The sequence below is a fragment of the Pan troglodytes genome, chromosome 2, assembly GCF_028858775.2.
Source record: "Pan troglodytes isolate AG18354 chromosome 2, NHGRI_mPanTro3-v2.0_pri, whole genome shotgun sequence".
In the NCBI taxonomy this organism is placed as follows: domain Eukaryota; kingdom Metazoa; phylum Chordata; class Mammalia; order Primates; family Hominidae; genus Pan; species Pan troglodytes.
The window spans coordinates 46,986,159-47,006,770 of NC_086015.1; the positions used below are offsets into that span (position 1 = coordinate 46,986,159).

The 20,612-nt window shown below is 48.3% G+C and overlaps 1 protein-coding gene across 1 annotated transcript in view; it reads left to right on the top strand.

The window, feature by feature from the left end:
- The first annotated feature begins 329 nt into the window (after positions 1 to 329).
- The window catches only part of GASK1A (golgi associated kinase 1A), a 76,879-nt gene continuing 56,596 nt past the window's right edge, over positions 330 to 20,612 (top strand). The window contains exon 1 of the mRNA XM_016940815.4: positions 330 to 664. Coding sequence (XP_016796304.1) covers positions 662 to 664 — 3 coding nt within the window. The 5' untranslated portion in view covers positions 330 to 661. The remainder of the gene's footprint in view (positions 665 to 20,612) is intronic.

The window sequence follows — 20,612 nt, forward strand, 5'->3', positions numbered from 1 at the left end:
GTCCTTCTGACAAGCGACAGTAAAGAAAAAGACTTGTCCTGCTTGGCAGGAGAGGGTGGCAGTTTGGGCAACACTCAGCCATATTGCCGAGTTGCAGCGAACTCACCAAGCACCCTCACACCTTAGAGGCGTCCCTCACCGTCCAGCCTTGGCGCATCACCCGTCAGGCGGGCAGTCAGGGCGTAGACCTTTCCTTCCTAGCACCTGGGCCCCTACTCCAGAAGACTGCGGCTGGCCGAGCCCCCGGCAAGGGCTTTTATTGTGAAGGGAGCTTCCCCCTCCCGCGCTTTCAGGGGAATGGGGAAGCTGGGCCGGGACGCGCGGCAGGGACTTTGCAAACTCTGCAAAAGTCCCGACTAGACCGCAGAGGCTCGCGGCCGCGGGTAGGCTCCCTCAGATCCCCGTAGATCTCAGTAGATCCGGCGTGTATTCCCCACCCGCGGAGTATCCCGGTGTGCAGCGATCTCCCGAGAGTTGGCGCAGGGCCACTTGGCTGCAGGGAAGGTGTGCACCTTCAGTCCGGGAAACCCGCCCCAGCCGAGTAGCCGCGCATCCTGGGAAGCCTGGCGAGCCACGGCGCCGGGGGCGGCCAAGGGGAGGCGGGATGAGTCTGCGAGCCGGCTGAGCGCGCCGAGGAGCCGGCCGGGGCACCGCCGGGGACATGGTAGGACTCGCGGGAAGGAACGCGCGAGCGGAGGGTGGGGCGATCACCCGGACAGGTGGCTGCAGTCAACGCGCAGCGGCCCAGGGCGCGCGCAGCCTGCGCGGCCTCCCGAGGCCGGAGTTGTTCCCCGAAAGTTGCATGGGGCGGCGGCGGCTTTCATTTCTGCACCAGAGCTGGGGGCGATCGGCTTTCCTGCCGCTCTTAGTGGGGCGGACCATAATAAGGGGGCTTTTATTACTAATCTGCACACCTTGACCGAACCGTAACCCACTCGCAACTCTGCAATCTTCATGCAATCCACAAGGCAGGGAGAGGGGAGCGTTCCCTGGGGAACCCACGGCAGCCTCTGATGAGATGCTTTTGAAGTCATTTTAATACTCTCCAAAGTTCATGTGAATTTTATACTATCTTCTCTAATTTAGCTATGTATTGATATTAAAAATAATGTCCTAACGTTTATTAACATTTAATAACTAAATTAACATTGAGTTAAATTGGCTCTAGTAAGGTTCCAATCCGCCTTCCTCTACCTCCCCGACAGGAGGACTGTTGGGCAGATGTGGAAGCACTGGTGTGTCTGGGATGTCACGATGAAACCAGGATCTTGTGGACGTGGCCCTTCCATTGATCAACTTCACAGACACTAACAGGCAGAAAAGAAAAACCCATCGAGAATGTGGCCCAGGCGGCTTAGCTAAAGGACACATGCAACCCCAGGAAAAGGGCGTCCCTCAGGCCCGGCCGCTGGTTAGTTGCTCTGCTTCTCCCGCAGCAGAAAACCCCTGCAACCCCAACTGGGCTCCTGCAGTTCACTGGGCTCCCCTGGCTGCTTCCGTGCCTGCTCGCCTCTTCCCTTCCCTTCCAAGCTTACAGAGGGCAGATCGGAACCCACTGGAGATGCTTTGTGGGGAGTTTCGCTGGGCCTGGAGTTTAGAAGGCTGTCTAGAGACTGCGCTGTAGGATGGAGGGTCTCTGTGAGAACAGCTCCTTTGTGTGCAGGGGGGCCTGGCAGGTGGCTGGAACAGAGGTGGAGGGCTGGTCATAAGGAGCTGGGGGCTCAGGGAAGGGTACCTTTGAGGCTAGGGGTGTGTGTATGTTTCACCCCTCCTAACACCTATCCCGCTTCAGGTTTTTTCTCAAAGCTGCTAAGAGAAGGAAATAGTGGAATCTTAAGCTTCAAAAGGGGGAATGATTGGGGGTACAGGATGTGAAACGAAAAGTGTGGAGATATCCTATTACAAATTCCCTGTTTAGGAGCAAGAGTGTTACCAGAACTCAGGCCACAGCCATCCACTCCGAGGGGCATTAGCATGCTGGAGTCTCCTGGCTTTAAAGGCAAATGTAGCAGAGGCTCTGTGGTCTGCGGCTGAAGCAGAGTGCCTGGAGGAGAGATGGTACCTGCCTTCTGCTCAGGCTGCCTAGGGGAACATTGGTGTGTTTGCCCCACTGCCAGCGCAAGCTTCCCGTTCTGTGAGTCATTGCAGCTTCCCGGTTTCACGTCCCTGGCTCTGGGTTCTGGTATTGTGTTAGGAAGAGGACTTGTGTCAACATTTCACTGTCTCAGGGTTCACTTGCAGAGAGAGGGGCCTGATGGTCATCCTCTGGCAGTGAAATGGCCTTGGAGATCTGAAGGCTGTCCTTTGCTTCTCCATCTGAATGAAGGGTCTTGAGGTCCAGAGACCACAGGGCAGCCTGGCACTGGCTAGAAGCAGCATGGGAGGAGACAGGGGGCTAGGAATCCTTTGAGGACCTTAGTTTCCTCTTCTGTTAGATGAGAGATTGGACTAGATGTTATTCAAGGTGCCATTTAGCTCCAAAAATGGGTGATATGTGAATAATTTTGAGATTGGATCTCAATTCTAGTGTTGAGCTATGCTTAGCATGAACAACTAAAAAGGTGTGGGGAAGAAGTGGTTCTCAGCCCTGACTCAGGCTGCCCCCATCCCCCAGCCCAAATCCAGATGAGACCCAGACCAAGGGATGTTTTCAGGCTCTGCAAGTGAGCCCAGTGTGCTGCCAGGGCTGAGAACCACAGGGCAAGAAGGCTGAGAGAACGGGAGAAAGCTGGGGCTCAAAGCTGCACTTCCCAAGATATCCCTATGTCCATAGAGTGGTCATTCCTTGAGATAGTCCTAAAATAGTTTTTGGGAAATGATAGATGCTATATCATTTCCCATTTTATGATATCACATATATCACATGCTATATCTCTTTGAGGGTCCTTCCACAGAGTATTGTCTTTTAATTCATTACACTGAGATTTGAACTTGCCCAGCTTGTTTGAATATGGTATCCTTTATTCAGTATTTCCCTAATGCCATCCTATTATTGATCCAAGATACATATGATGGGAAACTCTGGGTTAGAAGTATACAAATAAAAGTCTAGAATCCTTAAATGTCCTTTTGAAAAAAAGAAAAAAGAAAAGAGCATTGAGCTGCAGTGTCTGTGGGGGCATTTTTGATTATCCTGAGAGTCAGGGGTCATTGCCATGGCTTGGTGTGTATTTTTCTAAAGCTAGGATTGGAACACTTGTCAGTTTCTTTCCTTGCAGTGGTGGTGGGAGGTTTGGTGTTTGCCAAGGACTCTGTACTTGATGAAAAATATTGATAGAATCAGATATATATGTGTTGGGTTAAAAATTAAAAAAGAAAAATATTGATAGAGGAAGTTGAAACTATTACTGCCAATTAAAAAATGTTTTCCTCCTGATTTTTGAGAAAAAATACACAACTTCTACAGGAACCACGATTATCATTTTGGCATATTTCCTATTCTCTTTGAGTATTATTTTAAAGAGCTGAGATTTCACCACACATGGAATTTTGCAGTCTGATTTGTTTTACTTCAGTTTATATCAAAGCATGTTTCCATGTCTACATCTCTAGAAAAATCTTTTATAACCATACATTTAATGCTCAGTACCGTGATTTTGATAATCATCTCCCCATTTTTGGACATTTAGGTCACTTCAGGATTGGGGCTGATTTCAGTGGCATGTGGCCAGCTTCTCATTATCCATGGAAATGAGGACCTGAGTGCCCAGCTAAGTGGAAATCAGAAAAATTCACAAGAATGAATTGCTCCGGCCTCTTTCTCTATCCAAGCTCTTACTGTAACTACCCTCCCAGGGCCCAGCGTGCTGTGGGAGGAGTTTCCTCTTGCCTGTCTTCACTCTGTGCTGTGGGCAGGTCATCAGGCAGGCAGCAGTGGGGGAAATGGAGTCCCAGGGGAGCCCACATGGGCCAGTCCTCCTTGGGAGAACCAAGAGCTAAAATCCCTGGAGGTTAAGACTCAGAGGACAAGGAGCTGAGGCTGGAAAAGGGATGTGGCCTCTTTAGGGTCACTTAGAGCCGGGCTAGGGCCCGGGTCTCCTAGTTCTTCCCCCTCCACTCCCCATGTAGGTCCTGTCACAGTCACTACAGCCCCATCATAGAATTGAGGGATGTGGTGTGGCTTGGAGTGGCAGAGGAAAGGCCTGGGGTTTGCAGTCAGAATGGGGTTTGTGCTGGGCTAGGTCACCGTGTGGCTCTGGGTAAGCGCTGCCTTGCTCTGAACCTTAGCCCCTTATCTGTAAAATGAGTCATTGTGAGGAGCAAATGGAGTCATGGAGGTGAAAATACTTGGTGTCTCAAAGGTACTGTAAGATTGGGGGCTTTACAAACGACCCACAAAAATAGGTTTGCTTTTTGTTAGGGTCTAAAATGGTAAGGAAGTCACAGGTGCCTTTCATTCAATACCAGTCAAGGGGATGCTTCTGGGACTCTTCTCTAAGTAAGGATCTAGTATAGACGAAATTTACCCTCAAGTAGTTTTCTTGCTTCTTTAAGTCTCTCTTCTCATCAGGCAGGAAAACCCAGCCTGCAGATGTTCGTCCAGTCTGTCTCCCTTGCAGAACGCTGCTGACTGGATGAGAATGTAGCTCCCCAAACAGCCGCAGGTCCTTGGAATCTACTGCTGGGGTCCCCTCATTGAGTCCCTCTGCACTGAATGAGTCACAGAAGTCATCAGGCTTAGCTAAAGAAGAGGGTAAACTGGTATTGGAACCTTGAAATGCAGCCCATGGAGCCTGTGGGAAATTTGATCCCCTCTCTCTTCTGGGGTACAGCCCTTACTTACAGCTCCTGCTGCATACCTGACCCAGGCTTTGTGCAGGGCTGGGCAGGGAGCAGAGTGTTTTAAAGAATCTACTGGCCCCAACCATACCAAACAGAGGTTGATCCAAAAAACAGGGATGTAGGGGGTGGTGGGAACAGGCCTCACAAAGAAATGAGTTCCTTAGTTGTTTCAGGGACTAGTGAGAGAAACATGCTTCAGCTTGGCCTCAAAGATGCCGACATCCTTCCAAAAGGTCTGGGAGGCCCAATGTCTGCTCCCCACCTAAGGTACTAGTAGAGACACAGAGTGCATCAGTTTTCTTTGAGGCATGGTTGCTGTGAGTCACCTGGGGCTGTCTTTGCTTGGATCATCTTGTGATGTGACTGCTAAAGTGTTTCTGCCTAGGGAGTTTAGGGCGTGATCCCTCATTTTCTGGATGTGTCTGCACAGGCCTGTGTGTGAAGGACCACTTGGCCTGAGATTGAGGATGAGAGGGAGCCATGATTGTGGGAAAACCCCAGGCCGCCCTTCTTTATGTGGATTTCACTTCCTATCTCTCTCTCTCTCTCTCTTTCTCTCTCTCTCTCACACACACACGCTGACTTTCACACATCACACATATACTCATACACACACATGTGCACGCACACACACACTCACGCATGCACACATACTCTTGGGAGTGGCCTGGGATCTGGTCCTATTCCCCAGAGTCCAGCCTGTGGCTCCAGAACTGCCAGCTGAGTGGAAGATGGAAGGTGCTTTATAATAGCATCTGGTGAATCCTGGGGTCAAGGAAGCTAAGAGTGGAAGGGAAGCAGGATGAGGGCTGATGTGAAGGGTGAGGAAATGGCAGAAGTATAACTGAAATGCAGATTCAGTCACTCACCACTTGTAGAGTCCAATTAACAAGAGCGAGGTCTAGTATAAAGAAAGTGACTTTATTCTAAAGCTTAGCTTAGGGGAAGAGGTACAGGCTCCTGTCTTTAAGGGTACCGCTTTGCTTTAGAGCAGAAAGCAGGGTCCTTTAAATGAATACTTGGCATGAATGGCATGCAGGGGAGTGAGCAAGCAGGTGGGGGTCTCCGTGACTTGCTTTGGTGCCTTATCTACCAGGGAGTTGAGCTAGCACCATCACAGGCAGAGCTAGGTTGTAAGGTCATCATTGTCTTGAGATACTCTCCAGGTGGGAGAGAGTTTTGGAGTGGGCATACTTTAGGTTGTAAATTGACTGTTATCTCTCGAGGCAAGCTCCTGGTGGAAGGTAGCTCAGGCTCTGGAGCTTCTAAGTAAGCACATAGTTAGATAAGCTTTTCATATAGGGAGTGTTTGGTGAAGGGAAGGTAGAGCTTCTAACTGCATTTCTAAAGAGCTAAGTAGGAAGCAAGGATTGAGGGAAAAGGAGGAAGACAGAAGAAAAAATAATTAAAAAAATAACTTATTCTCTTTGTCTTAGAAAAATGGGGGTACTCGGTTATAGGGGCCTCACTCTGATTTCTAGGCCTTCACGAGTTCTGAAGGAACGGGTGTCTCCATGGGCAGGGACTGAGTCTTACTCCCAAGTGACTTTGGAATTCCTGAGTGGCATATCAAGAAGGCCACAAATGGAGGATTCACATTCAATGTGTAAATGTATGTTAATGCTCCCTCTGTCTCCCTGCCGTTTGTCATTCATTCATTCATCCATTCATTTATAAAATGTCTGCTTTAAGCCAGACATTGTGTAGGGCAGAAAATAGAAAAATCAAAAATACATACCCTGCTTCTGAGGAGTACACAGTTTATTGAGGCTGCCTGTGCATACGTGTGTGTGTGTGTGTGTGTGTGTGTGTGTGGGCGGAGGCAGGGGAGCAGGTGGTAGGTGGTAGGTTCAGGGGAGAGGGAAGCACAAGGAAATGCTTCAGCCCTGTGGGCCAAATATTCTGCTGAAGATATAAAGGATAGACCCAACCTGAGGAGTGAGTAGGGCAGAGGGAGGGAGCCTCCAGGACAGGGAGTATCTGAGGAGGATCTGGATTCTGTCAAGGGAAGAAAGGAGAAGCCACTGTACATCTGTTAGAATAGTTAAAAAGTGAAGCAAAACACCCTGACAACCTCAAGTATTGGTCAGGATGCCAGCAACAGAAACTCTCATACACGAAAGTGGGAAACACAGTAGAAAGCAGTTTGTTAGTTTTTTAAAAGTTAAACATACACTTACCATATATCCCAGCAATCCCATTCCTGTGTGTTTATGCAGGAGGAATGAAAACATATGTCTACAAAAAAACCTGATGCAAATGTTTATAATAGCTTTACGTATAATTGCCCCAAACTGGAAACAACCCAAATGTTGCTCAACTGTAACTGGATAAACTGTGGTATGTCCATACGGTGGACTACTCCTCAGCAATAGAAAAGAACCATAGATCCATGCAACAACGTGGAGGGATGTCAAAGGCATTATGCTGAGTGGGAGAAACCAATCCTACTGGGTTACATACTGTGGTATTCCTTTTAAATGACATTCTAGAAAAGGCAAAACTATAGGGATGGAAAACAGATCAGCGGTTGCAGGGGTTAGGGGTGGAAAGGCTGTGATTACAAAGGGGCAGCACAAAGGAGAATTCTGGAGTGATGGAACTGTTGTGTCCTGACTGTGGTGGTGGACATGCAAATCTAATACATGTGTTAAAACTCATAGAATGATACAGAAAAGTTTCAGTTTTACTGTATGTAAATTAAAATATATATATAACAAAAAGAAGAGGGAAAGGCATTCTAGCAGAAGGAATAGCACATGCAAAACCCCTGGAGGCAAAAATGAGCTGTTAAAATTTGCCTGGGAAGGAGCTGGGCTGGGACCACAGGGGAACCTCCTGGAGATGGGGCTGGGGCCAGGGCCTGGCTCTTGGATGTGGGTGCTCTCCCCACCAGCTAGGGGTTTGTGTTATTGTCCCTAGGGCAGAGGGGGCAATGGAAGGGCTTTTGAGCTTGGAGAGATGGGATTGTGTTTGCATTTTAGAGAGCGGTTTTGGAGGCTGAGAAGAAGGATTGTGATCCAGGGGGCCAGGATAGAGGTATGGATTCTGTAGCAGGCCAGAGGAGCAGGTAGGAAGATGTTTGGGCAGGAGAACCTCCAGCCCTTGGTAATCTCAGATGTGGAGGCTGAGAACAGGTCAGGAGTGACTCCAGGTTCTTGTTCAGGCATCCGGATGTATGGGTCTCTGTCGGCCTTCCTCCTTTCTCTTCATTTTCATTTAAATTTAGCTTTTGGTGTTTCTTTTCTAGTCACACTTAGAAATTGTTAGGAATAATGCTCAAAATCCTAAGGAAATTGAACACTCAAACAAAGGATTCTTAACAAAGCAATTTTACTTCTGCGCAGAGGGGTGCCTCCTTGGCCAGTTGCCATGAGAGCACACCTGAACAAAGGGGCACGAGAGCCTTTATTCCTGACGCAAGTCCTGCCCCTGTACCCTTTCCTCATTGGCCGGGGTCGGGTCATACAATCTAAACTAATCCTGGTTGGCTAAACATTTTGATTTTTTTTAGATAGGGTGGGCACATAAAAGAAAGTGGAGAGGAAGGGGAAGGGGTGTCTGTAATGAGCTAGAAAGTTAGTCCTCTTTCCAAATAAGGAAAGGAACGTCAGCTGGTACTGATAAAGCCTGGTACTGTGGCATGCCTGGGCATCTAACAAAGGCAAAAAGAAAAAAAGGAGAAAAAAGTGGGGGGAGGGGGTACTATGAATTAAAGAATAAAAGATTGATCAGATTATTTGAGGAGAAACCACATCATATCCCACAAAATGATCATATATAGAAGTAACTTAACAATGATACTAATCATTTTAATTCTATAAAATCACTTATTATGTTATATTCTTAAGAGCAATGTGAAGGTGAAATGTTGGATACTTCCCCTTTAATCCTTTGAATTGATTTTGTACATATTGCCTTGATAATCACAAGAGTAGGATAGAGAGAGGCTGGGTGTGGTGGCTCACACCTGTAATCCCAGCACTTTGGAAGGCTGAGGTGGACAGATCACCTGAGGTCAGGAGTTTGAGACCAGCCTGGCCAACATGGTGAAACCCCATCTCTACTAAAAATACAAAAATTAGCTGGGCATGGTGGTGGGTGCCTGTAGTCCCAGCTGCTTGGGAGGCTGAGGCAGGAGAGTCCTTTGAATCCAGGAGGCAGAGGCTGCAGTGAGCTGAGATTGAGCCACTGCACTCCAGCCTCGGCGACAGAGCAAGACTCTAGCTCAAAAAAAAAAAAAAAAAAAGGGGATGGGGGTAGGATAGAGAGAATTCCAACAATAATTGTGTGTACGGGTTTATTTATGTCCCCCAAGCCACCTTGCCTGTGGTCCCTGATGCTCTCCTCCAGCCGGTGTAGACACCTGGCTCCCTTCCTTCTGGCCTCCAGCCCAGCTGACCACCACTGCTGGAGAGTGGGTAGGGGCTGTGGCCGCTGCATCCTTCCTAGCCCAACTTCTCCTCCTGCCATGAGCTTGGAATTCTGCTAAGTGGCCGCAGGAAGGGGCTGTATCACATGCTGTTTACTTGTGGGCAGTTTTTGTTTGGCTTTTGAGGGTGTTTGCTTGCAATGAGCAAACAGCCTCTTCCAGAACCAGCTGGAGGATTCAAATCCTCCCATCTTGGGGCAGCAGGTTCATGGTTCTATAAGAGCCAGGTTGGGTAGGGATTTTTCCAGAAATGCCATCAGCCAAAGAACAGGTCAAAAACAGCAGAGGGGATAAGATTAGAAGAGAGAAAGGGAGAGAAAAACGATAAGAGTCAGACCCAGAGACACAGGGATGCGAGATGAAGAGAGTAAGGCACAGAGACAAACGAGACCAGCTCTGTGGAGAACCTTCACGTCTAGGCATGGTGCTGAGCCAGGCAGGTGCCCCTTTCAGCTTGTGAGCATGCCATGCAGCGGGGCTCCCAGGCTGCATGGGGCACACTCTTCTGAGCTGGGTTTTGTCAGTGTTGTTGCCCTTTGGCAGAGCAGTGCTGTTTTCTGCTGGCCTGGATGGACTGAGGGCTGACTGCCACTGCCTCTCTGTGCTTCACATGCTCCAGGGCTGTCCCTAATGTCAGCTCTGTGCTCCTGCTGTGGAGGCATTATCAGCAGGACAAACCCAATGGTTCCACTGGCCAGTCTTGCTTCTAGCCAGACAGGCTTTGCAGCAGTGTTGTGAGGTGACTTCCAATGCACTGGGCACTAGGAAATTCTCAAGATATTCTGGCAAGGATTTAAAAAGTAACTGTAGTGCTGTTAAATGCTTGGTGATATCTTTGAGATGGGAAGGGAAGACCCAAATACAGTCAAACCATAACATTAGCGGGCCGTAATTTCAAAAAGTGCAGGAGCCGCAGTCCCTTTCATTCTTATCTACAAAGGAGATGAATGAACTGCAGCCCAGGGATAATGTGATAACTCTTACTGGCCAGGTGGAAGGAAAGGGGGAAACGTCGATAGGGGGAGAGGGTTGCAGAGGGGAGCAAGGAACACATTTCCTACAGAGCCTGGGAAAAGGAGCATTAATGGATGGGGTGGGTCCTCACATTTGCTTTCTGTCTCCAGGTCTGTGCAATCTCTTCCTTCTAGGTGTCCCATTCTGTCTGTCTGGACTTCCCTTTTAGGGTTCAGAATGCCGTTGATCTTTCTTTTTGGTGAATGTAGAGTTGAGGTAGGATTCTTAGAAACTTGTTCTTTTGAATATTGTCACTGCTTCTTTTCCTGACCTAATTATAGGGGAACATTTTCCTCAATTCTCCTTTTGGGCCTGTTAGGGTTTTGCAACTCTCTTGTTTTATCTCTGTCTTTTGTAAATTGTAAGAGCAATACCTGTTTATCATGGAAAATCCTACCTGCTTTCTTTTGGGTCTCTTTGGAGGAGTCTCTGTGTGGTGCTCCCAGCGTTAGACTCACAGCATAGACAGGTGCACCTGCTGGGAGGTCTGCATGGTCAAGAGTCCCTGTGCAGGGCCAGGTGTGGTGGCTCATGCTTGTAATTCCAGCACTTTGGGAGGCTGAGGAGGGAGGATCCCTTGGTTCAGGAGTTCAAGACCAGCCTGGGCAACATAGACTTTTGTCTATGTTGGGCAACATAAACTTATGTAGAGAGAGACCCTATCTCTACAAAAGTTTAAAAAGGTGTGTGCCTATAGTCCCAGCTACTTAAGAGGCTGAGGTGGGAGGATTGCTTGGGCCCAGGAGGTCGAGGGTGCAGTGAGCTATGATCATGTCACTGCATTCCAGCCTGGGTGACAGAGTGAGACCCCGTCTCAAAAAAAAAAAAAAAAAAAAAAAAGGGTCCCTATGCATACACCCTTGGGGATAACTCCCAACCAGCTTCTCAGAGTGCTGCTCTCTGCCTGCTTCTGGGACAGCAGCGGTGGTTGTCTGTGGTGGAAGAAGGGAGGACAAAGGAAACCCACATTTACTAAGTTTTTTTTATCAGAGAGGCATCTGCCTGCCATGTGCCCGGCCTCCATTTGAGCATTGAGATGAGAATGAGCACGCTCTATACCCTAGGCCCCTCGGGAATTCCGAGTCTTGGGAGGATGGGGGGCAGCCTACTTGTCTACTTAATGACAGTCATTGACTGCATCCCAGGTGTGAAGCTCTGAGTCCCAGGTTTGATGTTCTGAGAGTCCCACGTGTGATGTTCTGAGTCCTGGCAGTGTTGTTCTGTGTTCCAGGCATGTTGTTCTGCAGGCCAGGTGTGTTGCTCTGTCAGCTAGGTGTCACTCTTTTTTATTAATGAGGAAACTAAGGCTCAGAGGAACCAAACGCTTTGCCTGAGCTCTTGTGGCTGGGAAATGGTAGGGTAAGGGGCCGGACCCAAACCTGAATGAGCTCGAGGCTTGTGCCTGGGGGAACTATGGGCATGTATGCAAATGATGGGTGCAGTTATCTCACTCTTTTCACCCCAGCCTGTTGAGAGGAGGTCTGGGGACCCCTGAAGTCCCTTGGACCTGTCTAGGTGGAAGGAGTGGGGGTGGGGGCCAGGCAAGGCCACTGGCTGAGGAAAGTTCTTTTAAGGATGTCATCTGAGGTCTTGGGAGTCTCCTGGGGGCTTCTCTTCTATAAGTCTCCTTTTCCTTCTTTCTTTTTTCTTTCTTATTTTCAGTAGAGACAAGGTCTCACTTTGTTGCCCAGGCTGGTCTCAAACTCCTGGCCTCAAGTGATTCTTCCCTTTCAGCCCCCTAAAGTGTTGGGATTACAGGCATGAGGCACTGCGCCTGGCCAATTGGTCTTTTTCTTGCTGTTATCTCTGCTATTCATACCCTCTACAGAGTCACGCAGATATACACACACACACATCTACCCACTCCATGCACTTAGATATATTATTCACACACTCACACATAAACCACATGCTTACATTGACATTCACAGTGTCACAATGAAATACACACCCACACACTGGTAATCTTGCATACACACTCACACACCCTCACACACTTGCATAGCCATAGAGCAGCTGCAGAGGTGGTGCCTGGGCTCTGAAGCAGAGGTGTTTGATGGAGTACGGGGGCTGGAGCCAGGCTCAAGCTGTGCCCAGACTATGGTGGGGGCTGCGGTCATGCTGCCTGGGTGCCTGGGCCCAGCGGAGGTGGAGGCTGCAGGCAGTTTGAGGGCTGGAGGCTGTAACGGCCAGTGAATGGGCCATTTGGATGTCTGTGCCTGTGCTGGAAGGAGAGTGAGTGGGACACACAGGGTTCTTTCTCAAGGACAGAGTGGCTCTGTTGTCTGTCCACATAGAGGCTCAGTGTGTGCCTCCTGGGGGACCTGGACCCCAGCTCAGGGACTGGCTGCTGGCAGGGTTGCTTCCTGGATAGCACGGGTGCTCATTCCCAGCCTCCCGGAAAGCCTGGCCAGTCTGCAGGCTCTGGACCTAGTTGGCTTTTACAGTTACTTACCACATTCTGGCCCCCCACCCCCACCCCTCTGCCCAAGATCCTGTTACAACTACAAAGATGCTATTGTATTCCTTTCTTTCAGAACATTCTCCCCTGAAACTCTAGTTAAAATCCCCTCATCTCCCTTTAGGCTGACTGGGCAGGGATGCCTTGTGTAGTCACTTCGCTGGGAGTTTGGAGAGGCTCCTGGCTCCTGGTTCACACTCACTTCCCTCCCTGGCGGTGGCTGAGTTTAGACTGTAATTGTCGTAATATCTTACTCGGTGTGGTTTTAAAGCATGAAGGGTTCAGAGGGTGAGTTGTAATCAGAACTGAATTCAAACCCTGCTCACCACCTTGGGCATTTCAGTGAACCTTTAACCTCTTAGCCTCAGTTTCCCTTGGCAATACCAGGGCCTCCTTGTGGGAATGTATGCTCAATGCTTTAATGAGCATAAGGCACCTTGCGTAACAGTCAGCACATAGTCAGTGCTCAGTTAATGGGGGCTGTGATTACATTCTCCTTGGACAACAGACAGGCCTGGAGGCACAGCAAGGCCTGGGCTTCTAGAACTGTCAGGAGGATCCTTCAGTGCAACAAAAGGATTAGGAGTGGGGGATACCTTAGACTCTGGCTCCCCTCAGAAGGAGTTTGGGATGTATGCCAAAGAGGGGCTGCCTTTGCCTCATCCCTGGGGATCCATCCCTATGACGGTGAACTGGAATCAGAGGAAGGGGAAAGGGACGCCTAGTTCAAGAGTTCTTGATCTGGGGTCCAAGCATGTGATAAAAACTTAAGCCGAATTAAATTTAAAAGGGTTTAACTGAGCAATGAATGATTCGCAAATCGGGCAGCTGCCAGAATCACAGCAGATTCACAAAGACTCCAGGGGTGCCTCGTGGTCAGAACAAATTTATAGACAAAAAAGGTAAAGTGACGTACAGGAATCGGAAGTAGGTACAGAAACAGTGAGATTGGTTACAGCTTGGCGTTTGCCTTATTTGAGCAGTTTGAACATTCAGCAGTCTATGAGTGGTTGAAGTATGGCCGCTGGGATTGGCGAACACTCAGCCATTGTTACTGCCGCATACTATTAAGTTAGGTTTTTAATTTTGTCTGACTATTAAGCTAGGTTACAGTTCATCCACAAGGACTCAGATATAGAAGTACGGAGTCCTTCTCAGGCCATATTTAGTTTGCTTTAACGCATGGAATTCAGGGGAGCACTAGGTTAAAGAAAGTTACATCTTTATTTTCACTCATCTCTAACTGGAATTCATTGTTTCTTCAATAATGAATGTAGGCACCAGCCACAGTAGTGTTGGCAGGACCTGTGACTTTGTCACCAAGAGAAGTCACAGATATTTTATGTAATGACAGTAGAAGCAGACACTTTGAAATATAGTTTTTATTCATCACTGCTTTGAAAGTGCATTTGTTATTAGGTATACTGATAGATATTGGTTTTTAATGTGTTAATAAAGAAGCACGTGTAGGATTATATCACACGTTTGTTTTTTAGAAGATCTGGATAATTATTTCAATGTAATTGATTATCTTGGTAACCCTGTATTTTTCATTTTATACAATAAAAAACGCATCTTGAGAAGGATCTTCAGCTTCACCAGGTGGCCAGAAGGGTCTTTGGTGTTAAAAAGATTCAGAACCCCTGCTTCTGTGTAGATATTCATCAATGTGATCTGTGTCTGGGGGAGTGACAGAAGCCCCCTTTGCCTAAAAGCATCTTTCCCCAGCCTCTACTCCACGGCCATTAAAAAATAATCTTTTAAAAAATTAAAACCTGATGTGTGCCAGGCACTGTGCTGGGTGTTGGAAGATAATTTCCCCTCGGTAATAATAACATATTGTATTTACAACATATTGTATTATGTCATTGTAGCATAACAACACAATAACAACAATGCCCAAAGCATTGGACTTTGTAGCTGTCTCATTCATTATCTCCCAGAATCCTCATCCTTTAAATGTTAAGACTATTGTATGAGACCCATTTTAGAGATCCATAAATAAAGGTTCAGTGAATCTGAGTCATGGCCAAGTCACGCAGTTCATAAATATGAAGGACTCCCAGGTGGGCCCTCCAGCCACAAATGTGATGCTTTTTCCACTCAATCAACCTGAAAATTCTCACACTTGGACTTAGCCCTTGCATTTTGATATCTAGTCTTTGGAAATTTTTTGCTAAAAATAAATATCCTTGGAAATTAGTTTGTTGCATCAAGCATGGTCCCAAGGGTCTGGGTCTCAGGGGCATCTTGTATAGATAGAGGAGAAGAAAGGGCAATACTAGAGAAGGGGCCCTGGGAGGGAACTAGGTCTGGATTTGGGGAGGCCTGGGCAGAGGACAACCCCAGGGGAGGCATGGAGGCAGGAGCCGGGCCTAGGGGGATGGGGAAGGCCAATGCTGGGGAGGAAGCACTGATAGGGAGGGCAAGCTCTGAAGCCCAATTTGACTGTCTTTGTGTATTTTGCTTGGGGAGCCTCCAAGACACATGCATGGAGGCTCAGCCTCAGTCTTCTAAGCAGCATCTCCATGAGAGGGCTGAGGGAACCTCCATTTCTGGAGGCCTCCGATGCAGTTTTCTGCTTGGGACTGGGCCGAGAGGGCATGCGGTAGACAAGCAGAACATTTTCTTTGTGCCATGGACACAGAGACCTGTTCCTCTTCTCTGAATCCAAGAGGGTCCATCAGACACTGCCAGGCACTTCTCTTGTCTTTGACTGAGAAGTCAGAGACTTGTTAATTAGGCTTTCTCCCTAATTCTTGGAAGGCAGCAGCCCTGATGCATATCATTTCCCCCGACAGCATCCACCACAGTGTAGATGTGGAGGATGTGGGCAACAGATGTTTCGATTGGTTGTTAGCCTCCTACATCTTATATTTAAATATCTCCAGAGTTGTCCAACAGAACTTTCTGAGATGATGGAAATGTTCTATCCTGTGCTGTCCAACATAGTAGCAACTACTTGCAGGTGGCAATTGAACACCTGAAATGTGACCAGTACAACCAGGAATAGAAACCTTTAAATTTTAATTAATTCAAATGTAAATAGTCACATGTGGCTAGTGGCTCTCATATTGGACATTGTAGCCCTGGACCAAGAGATATAAATTGAAGTGCAGATGGAGGCCAGGCTGCTAGCATAAGTGAAGGAAGTGGGCTGGGTGTAACGAAAACAAATCCGCCTATGTTTCGTTTTTTCAGGTTTACTTGAGCTGTAGTCAGAGAAGTGTTCATCTTCTATAAGAAAAACAATAAGGCAAATGAGATGCCAAAGGCAACTGTCCTTCTTCCTTGGTTTTGGGAGACAATAGGGAGTAGTGAGGCCTGTGGTGAACTTCAGGGAGCATGTCATTGAGAGAGAGTGTCATACTCTACGCCAACCATGTAGGGACCTGGGCCCAAAGTATAACTAGAACTTCCCCTTTTTCAAGGGAAGCCGGAAATCTGAATTTTTATTTGAAGTATCCTGGATTTTAAATATTGGTTCAAATTTATTTAAAACACTACAAGCCAAACAAAACACATCTGCAGGCCAGATTTGGCCTGTGGGTCCCGGTTTATAAACTCTCCTCTAGGTCTAATCCTGTATGAATCTCTACCACCTCCTGGAGACTGGGGTGGATGTCCGGTGAAGAGCGAGGTGGATTCTGTCCTGAAGTGTTCCTAATTGGCTCGGCCTCCCCTGTTGTCATGTGTTTGGTCAAAAGAGAGGAGACATGCACAGGGAAGGCACAGACCTGCTCCCCTCCCCTTCTTCTCTGAGGTTGCATCTTGGCCTCTGAGCAGCCAGGGAGCAGAAATCTCTGGAAGGTTGGAAAGGTATAGCCCAGAAAGAAACTTACTTTATTTTTCAGCAGCAATCCCCACCCCCTCTTGATCCCAGCCCCACTCCCAGATCTGAGAGCAAAATGTGTGGCTGTTAATACAAAGGCAGCCAGAGAAAATTTCCAACAAATGACAGGGTCTCCAAAATTCCATCTGGCCTGTGGTGTTCCCACACTGGCGCTCTTGTGAGCTGGAATAAAATGCTAATTTAGCTGTGGATGTGGAGAGGGCTCCTGGGGCTAGCAGGGCTGCAAAGCCCCAACGTATAATCAACGTGGAGACTGGACCAGGGCAACCAGCAAACAGGGGGACATAAGAGACACTCCGTTGACATTCCTGCCTATGGGGCTCTTGCTCTCAGCACAGTGCCAGGATCCCTGCCATGGAGTTGATCCCATGGGCGTTGCTAGGAAATTACCATCATGGTAATAGCAACAATCCTAATGACAGCTAACATTGACTGAACTTAACTTTGCATCAGGCTCTGTTTTGAATGCTTTATCTACAACACCTCATGTAACTCTCATAGTGTTTAGTAGAGTGATTTTATTTTTATGATTGACAGGTCACATTCTTTTCCCATCAGAATGTTACCACCATAAGAGGGCTTTTGTCTCTTTTGTTCATGATGTTTCTCTTCTGCCTGGAATAGTGCTTGGCTCAGGAAATACCTACTTAATGAACTAATGAATGGACCACCCTATGAAGGAGGTACTAGGTACTATTATGACCCCCATTGTACAGATGAGGAAATCAAGGCCCAAGGTCACACAGCAAGAACACAGCGGATTTGAGATCAATGCCCACAGTGGAGTTGGGATCAATAGCCCATGTGTTATTTGCAGCTATGCTAGGCTGGTGATGGCAGGAAGCCATGGGGACCTGGCCATCTCCCCTCTAGGCCCAGAGATGAAACTTGTCAAATAGTTTGGGAACTGGAGAAAGGTCATGGTCCTGTGGTCAGGGACTGAGGGGTGTCCCCTGTGACCATTTGGGTGTAGGATACTCAGTTCCTGGCTCAGCCTGTGTCCCGTGGGCTGTAGGTCATCTACACTGAGCCTCAGGACTTGTAGTCTCCTTGGAGAATGTGCACAAACTCTGAGAGGCCATTTGTCTTTCTGATGACAAGTAGGTCACTCTGTCCCTGGAGCAGAGAGCTGGCAGCTGCATGTGCTAAGGGCCCTGTGCAGAACTGCACATCCCACACTCCCTTCATAGGCCGAGCAGTTTCAGAGCTGAGGCTGGAACCTGGGCTGGAATCATGTCCAGGCCGAGGGGCCCTGTGATGAGCAACCCCGCCAGCCAGTGTTCCTCATTTGGGACAGGAGATGAATAATTTTTTCTTCCTGCCCACCCTCTACCCTCTGCTACCTGCACCTTGGGTGACATCTGCAACTCCCTTTCAGAGAGTCAGAGGAACATAGTTTTGTGTGTGAAGTGTCTGGGGTTGAGTTGCTGGGTCTGAGGGTGAGAAGGCCCTCAATAAGTCTTGCTGATCTCACCTCTGGCCTCTGCTCCCTGCTCTTCGGAGCTCCCTTTTGGCCTGACTTTCCATGTTTCAAGTGTGAGGTATTACATGTTCAAGCTACTACTTTCACACGCATGAGAGAGAGACAGAGAGAGAGACAGAGAGAGAGAGAGAGGGAGATCTGGGATCCTTAGAAATGGGGATAATCATATTCGGATTGGAAAACAACACATGCCCATTCTTTTTCAAAGGTGTATCTCCCAGGGGCCTCTCCTCCATGGGCTGTTCTGGCCCTCACTGGGTGCAGATTCTTCCCTCCTCAGCTGCATCTGGAATAACAGCTGCACAATGGAGGAGTTCTCCTCTTCTTCCCCCTCATAGCTTATGTTTATTGAGCATCTATTGCGGGTCTAGAATAATTGTAAGCATTTGACAGTTATCTCATTTAATTAGCATAATGGCCCTATAAGGTTGTGTCTTAGGTTGGCTTCCTCCAGAAGGAGACCTTGAGACCAGGATTCCAGTGCAAACAGTTTATCTGGAAGACATCACCAGAAGACAGCAGTATGGAGGGAGGAAGTGAGACAGGGAAGGCAGCCAGTGCAGGGTGCATGAGAGGGCAGGTTCCTGCTGGGGACTTCTGGGGCTCAGTCCTGCTGGGAACTTCTGGGAGGCTGTGAGGAACATGTCACTCCTAGGAGCTGTCCTCCCCTACAGGTAAAGAGGATGGAGTCTTTATTTGCCAATTCCTGTCTGCCATAGGTTGAGGGCTGCTCCTGGGGGTATTAGCGTCCCAGCAGGCACACTGCTGCTGACCACTTCTGAAGTCCTTTAAGTGGTCTGGGACATCGCCTCACTGTCCACTGTATGGAGGACACTGGTTGTGATGAGTTCCAACACTGCAGAAGATGCAGCCGGGAGAACTCCTAATGGAAGGGTTCTCCACCCAAGAGCTGGTTGGATGAAGGGTCAGCTTTTGTGGAATATTCTGGGGGCCTCATATCCGAGAACCAGGAGAGGCTGAAGAAGAGGTGGTGGGGGCAGGGCAAGTGATGGAGACGCACTCGGGACTGGACCACCTGGCAGAGTTCATGGCTGGTGGGTGTGTCTAGGGCAGACCTGGAGCTCAGCTACTTAGCCCAGTTTGCCCTTTGCTGTAGCTTGTTCTTAGCGGGGTAATGTTAATAATGGGAGCGACCACCTTTTGAACAGTTATTATGTCCCTGCGACTTTTATAGAATTGTATACACATTAACTCATTAAACACTCATATCAACCCTAGGAGGCGGGTGCTAAACCTTCCACCATTTTAGAAATGAGTGAAGAGCTAGGACACCCAGGACAGGTGTCTCAGCAGGAGTGTGCGGTAGGCAGGGGAGGGGGTCTCTGTCTCTGCCTCCTGCTATGACAGAAGGCCCTGTGTGGGTGGCCCTCTCCTCCTGGTGGCTCTTCCTCCCAGCTGCTTACTCCCGCTCCCTGTGACCTTAGGTGCTAACCTGGGGTTTTCTGGTGCCAGTTCACTTGATATCACTTCTCTGGTTATAGCTGGTTCTGACTTGTTCCTCCGTGGCTACTAGTGATGCCTAGATTTGGGTGGAGGGACCCTCTAATCAGTGTCAGCTTCCCTAGGATTCACAGCGTGAGAAAAGCCTCTTTGTTTCTTACTGCCACAACTACGTCATTTTATCTATTGGCTTTTGGACTTTTTTTTTTTAACCTAATATGTGTGTGCGTGTGTGTGTACACGTGTACATATCAGTGTGTATGGCTGAAATTAAAGTCTCATGAAATAACATACCCTTATGACTTATTTTTTTCCTCTCTTCTTTTTCTCTTTTCCTTTTCTTTCCCTTGTACTAATGGGCTCCAATCACAGTGTGACAATCTGATTGAACTACTCTCTCGTTTTGATGGAACTGTCCCCCTTCTTGAACTTGGTTCAGGTTGGTGGGAATGAAGCCAATTTGGAAGGCAATGCGTGCATTGTTGCATTTCCAAATCACCACTCCTCCCTGCCAATATATTCTCCACATTCTGGACGGAGCTGGTGCACACTGGTGCTTCTCCTCCACAGGCAGGCACCTTCCACATGCAGCAAACCCCAGGGTGAAGGTGCCCAGCAACCTCTGTCCTGGGTCTAGCTGTCAACCCCCAAGCCTGCCTCCCTGCTGCTTCTCCCAGGGCAGGGCTGTGGGGAGGAGAGGAGCTTGTCTACTGGGGCTTCTGTGGCTGGCTCTCTCGCAGCCCACCCTGATGTACTCAGATTCCTGAGGTGGGCATGCTGGGCCTGGCCTTCTTGGCCCCCCTTGTTGCCCAGGGACTCCTACAGTAGAAAGGCATCTTAAAGAGGTCATGCCGCCAATCTCTGCAGCAGCCAGTATAGGGGTTGTGTTCATTTCCCATTGTTGCTGTAACAAACTGACGCACATCGAGTGGCTCAAAACAACACAAATTTGTTCTCTATAGCTCTGGTCAGAAGTCCAAAACAAGTTTCACTGGACTAAACTCAAGTTGTCAGAAGGGCTGGTTTTCTTTGGAGGTTCTAGGGGAGAATCCTTTTTCTTGCCTTTTCTGGCTTCTAGCAGCTGCCTGTGTTACTAGCTTGTGCCAGGAATTCCTCTATCTTCAGA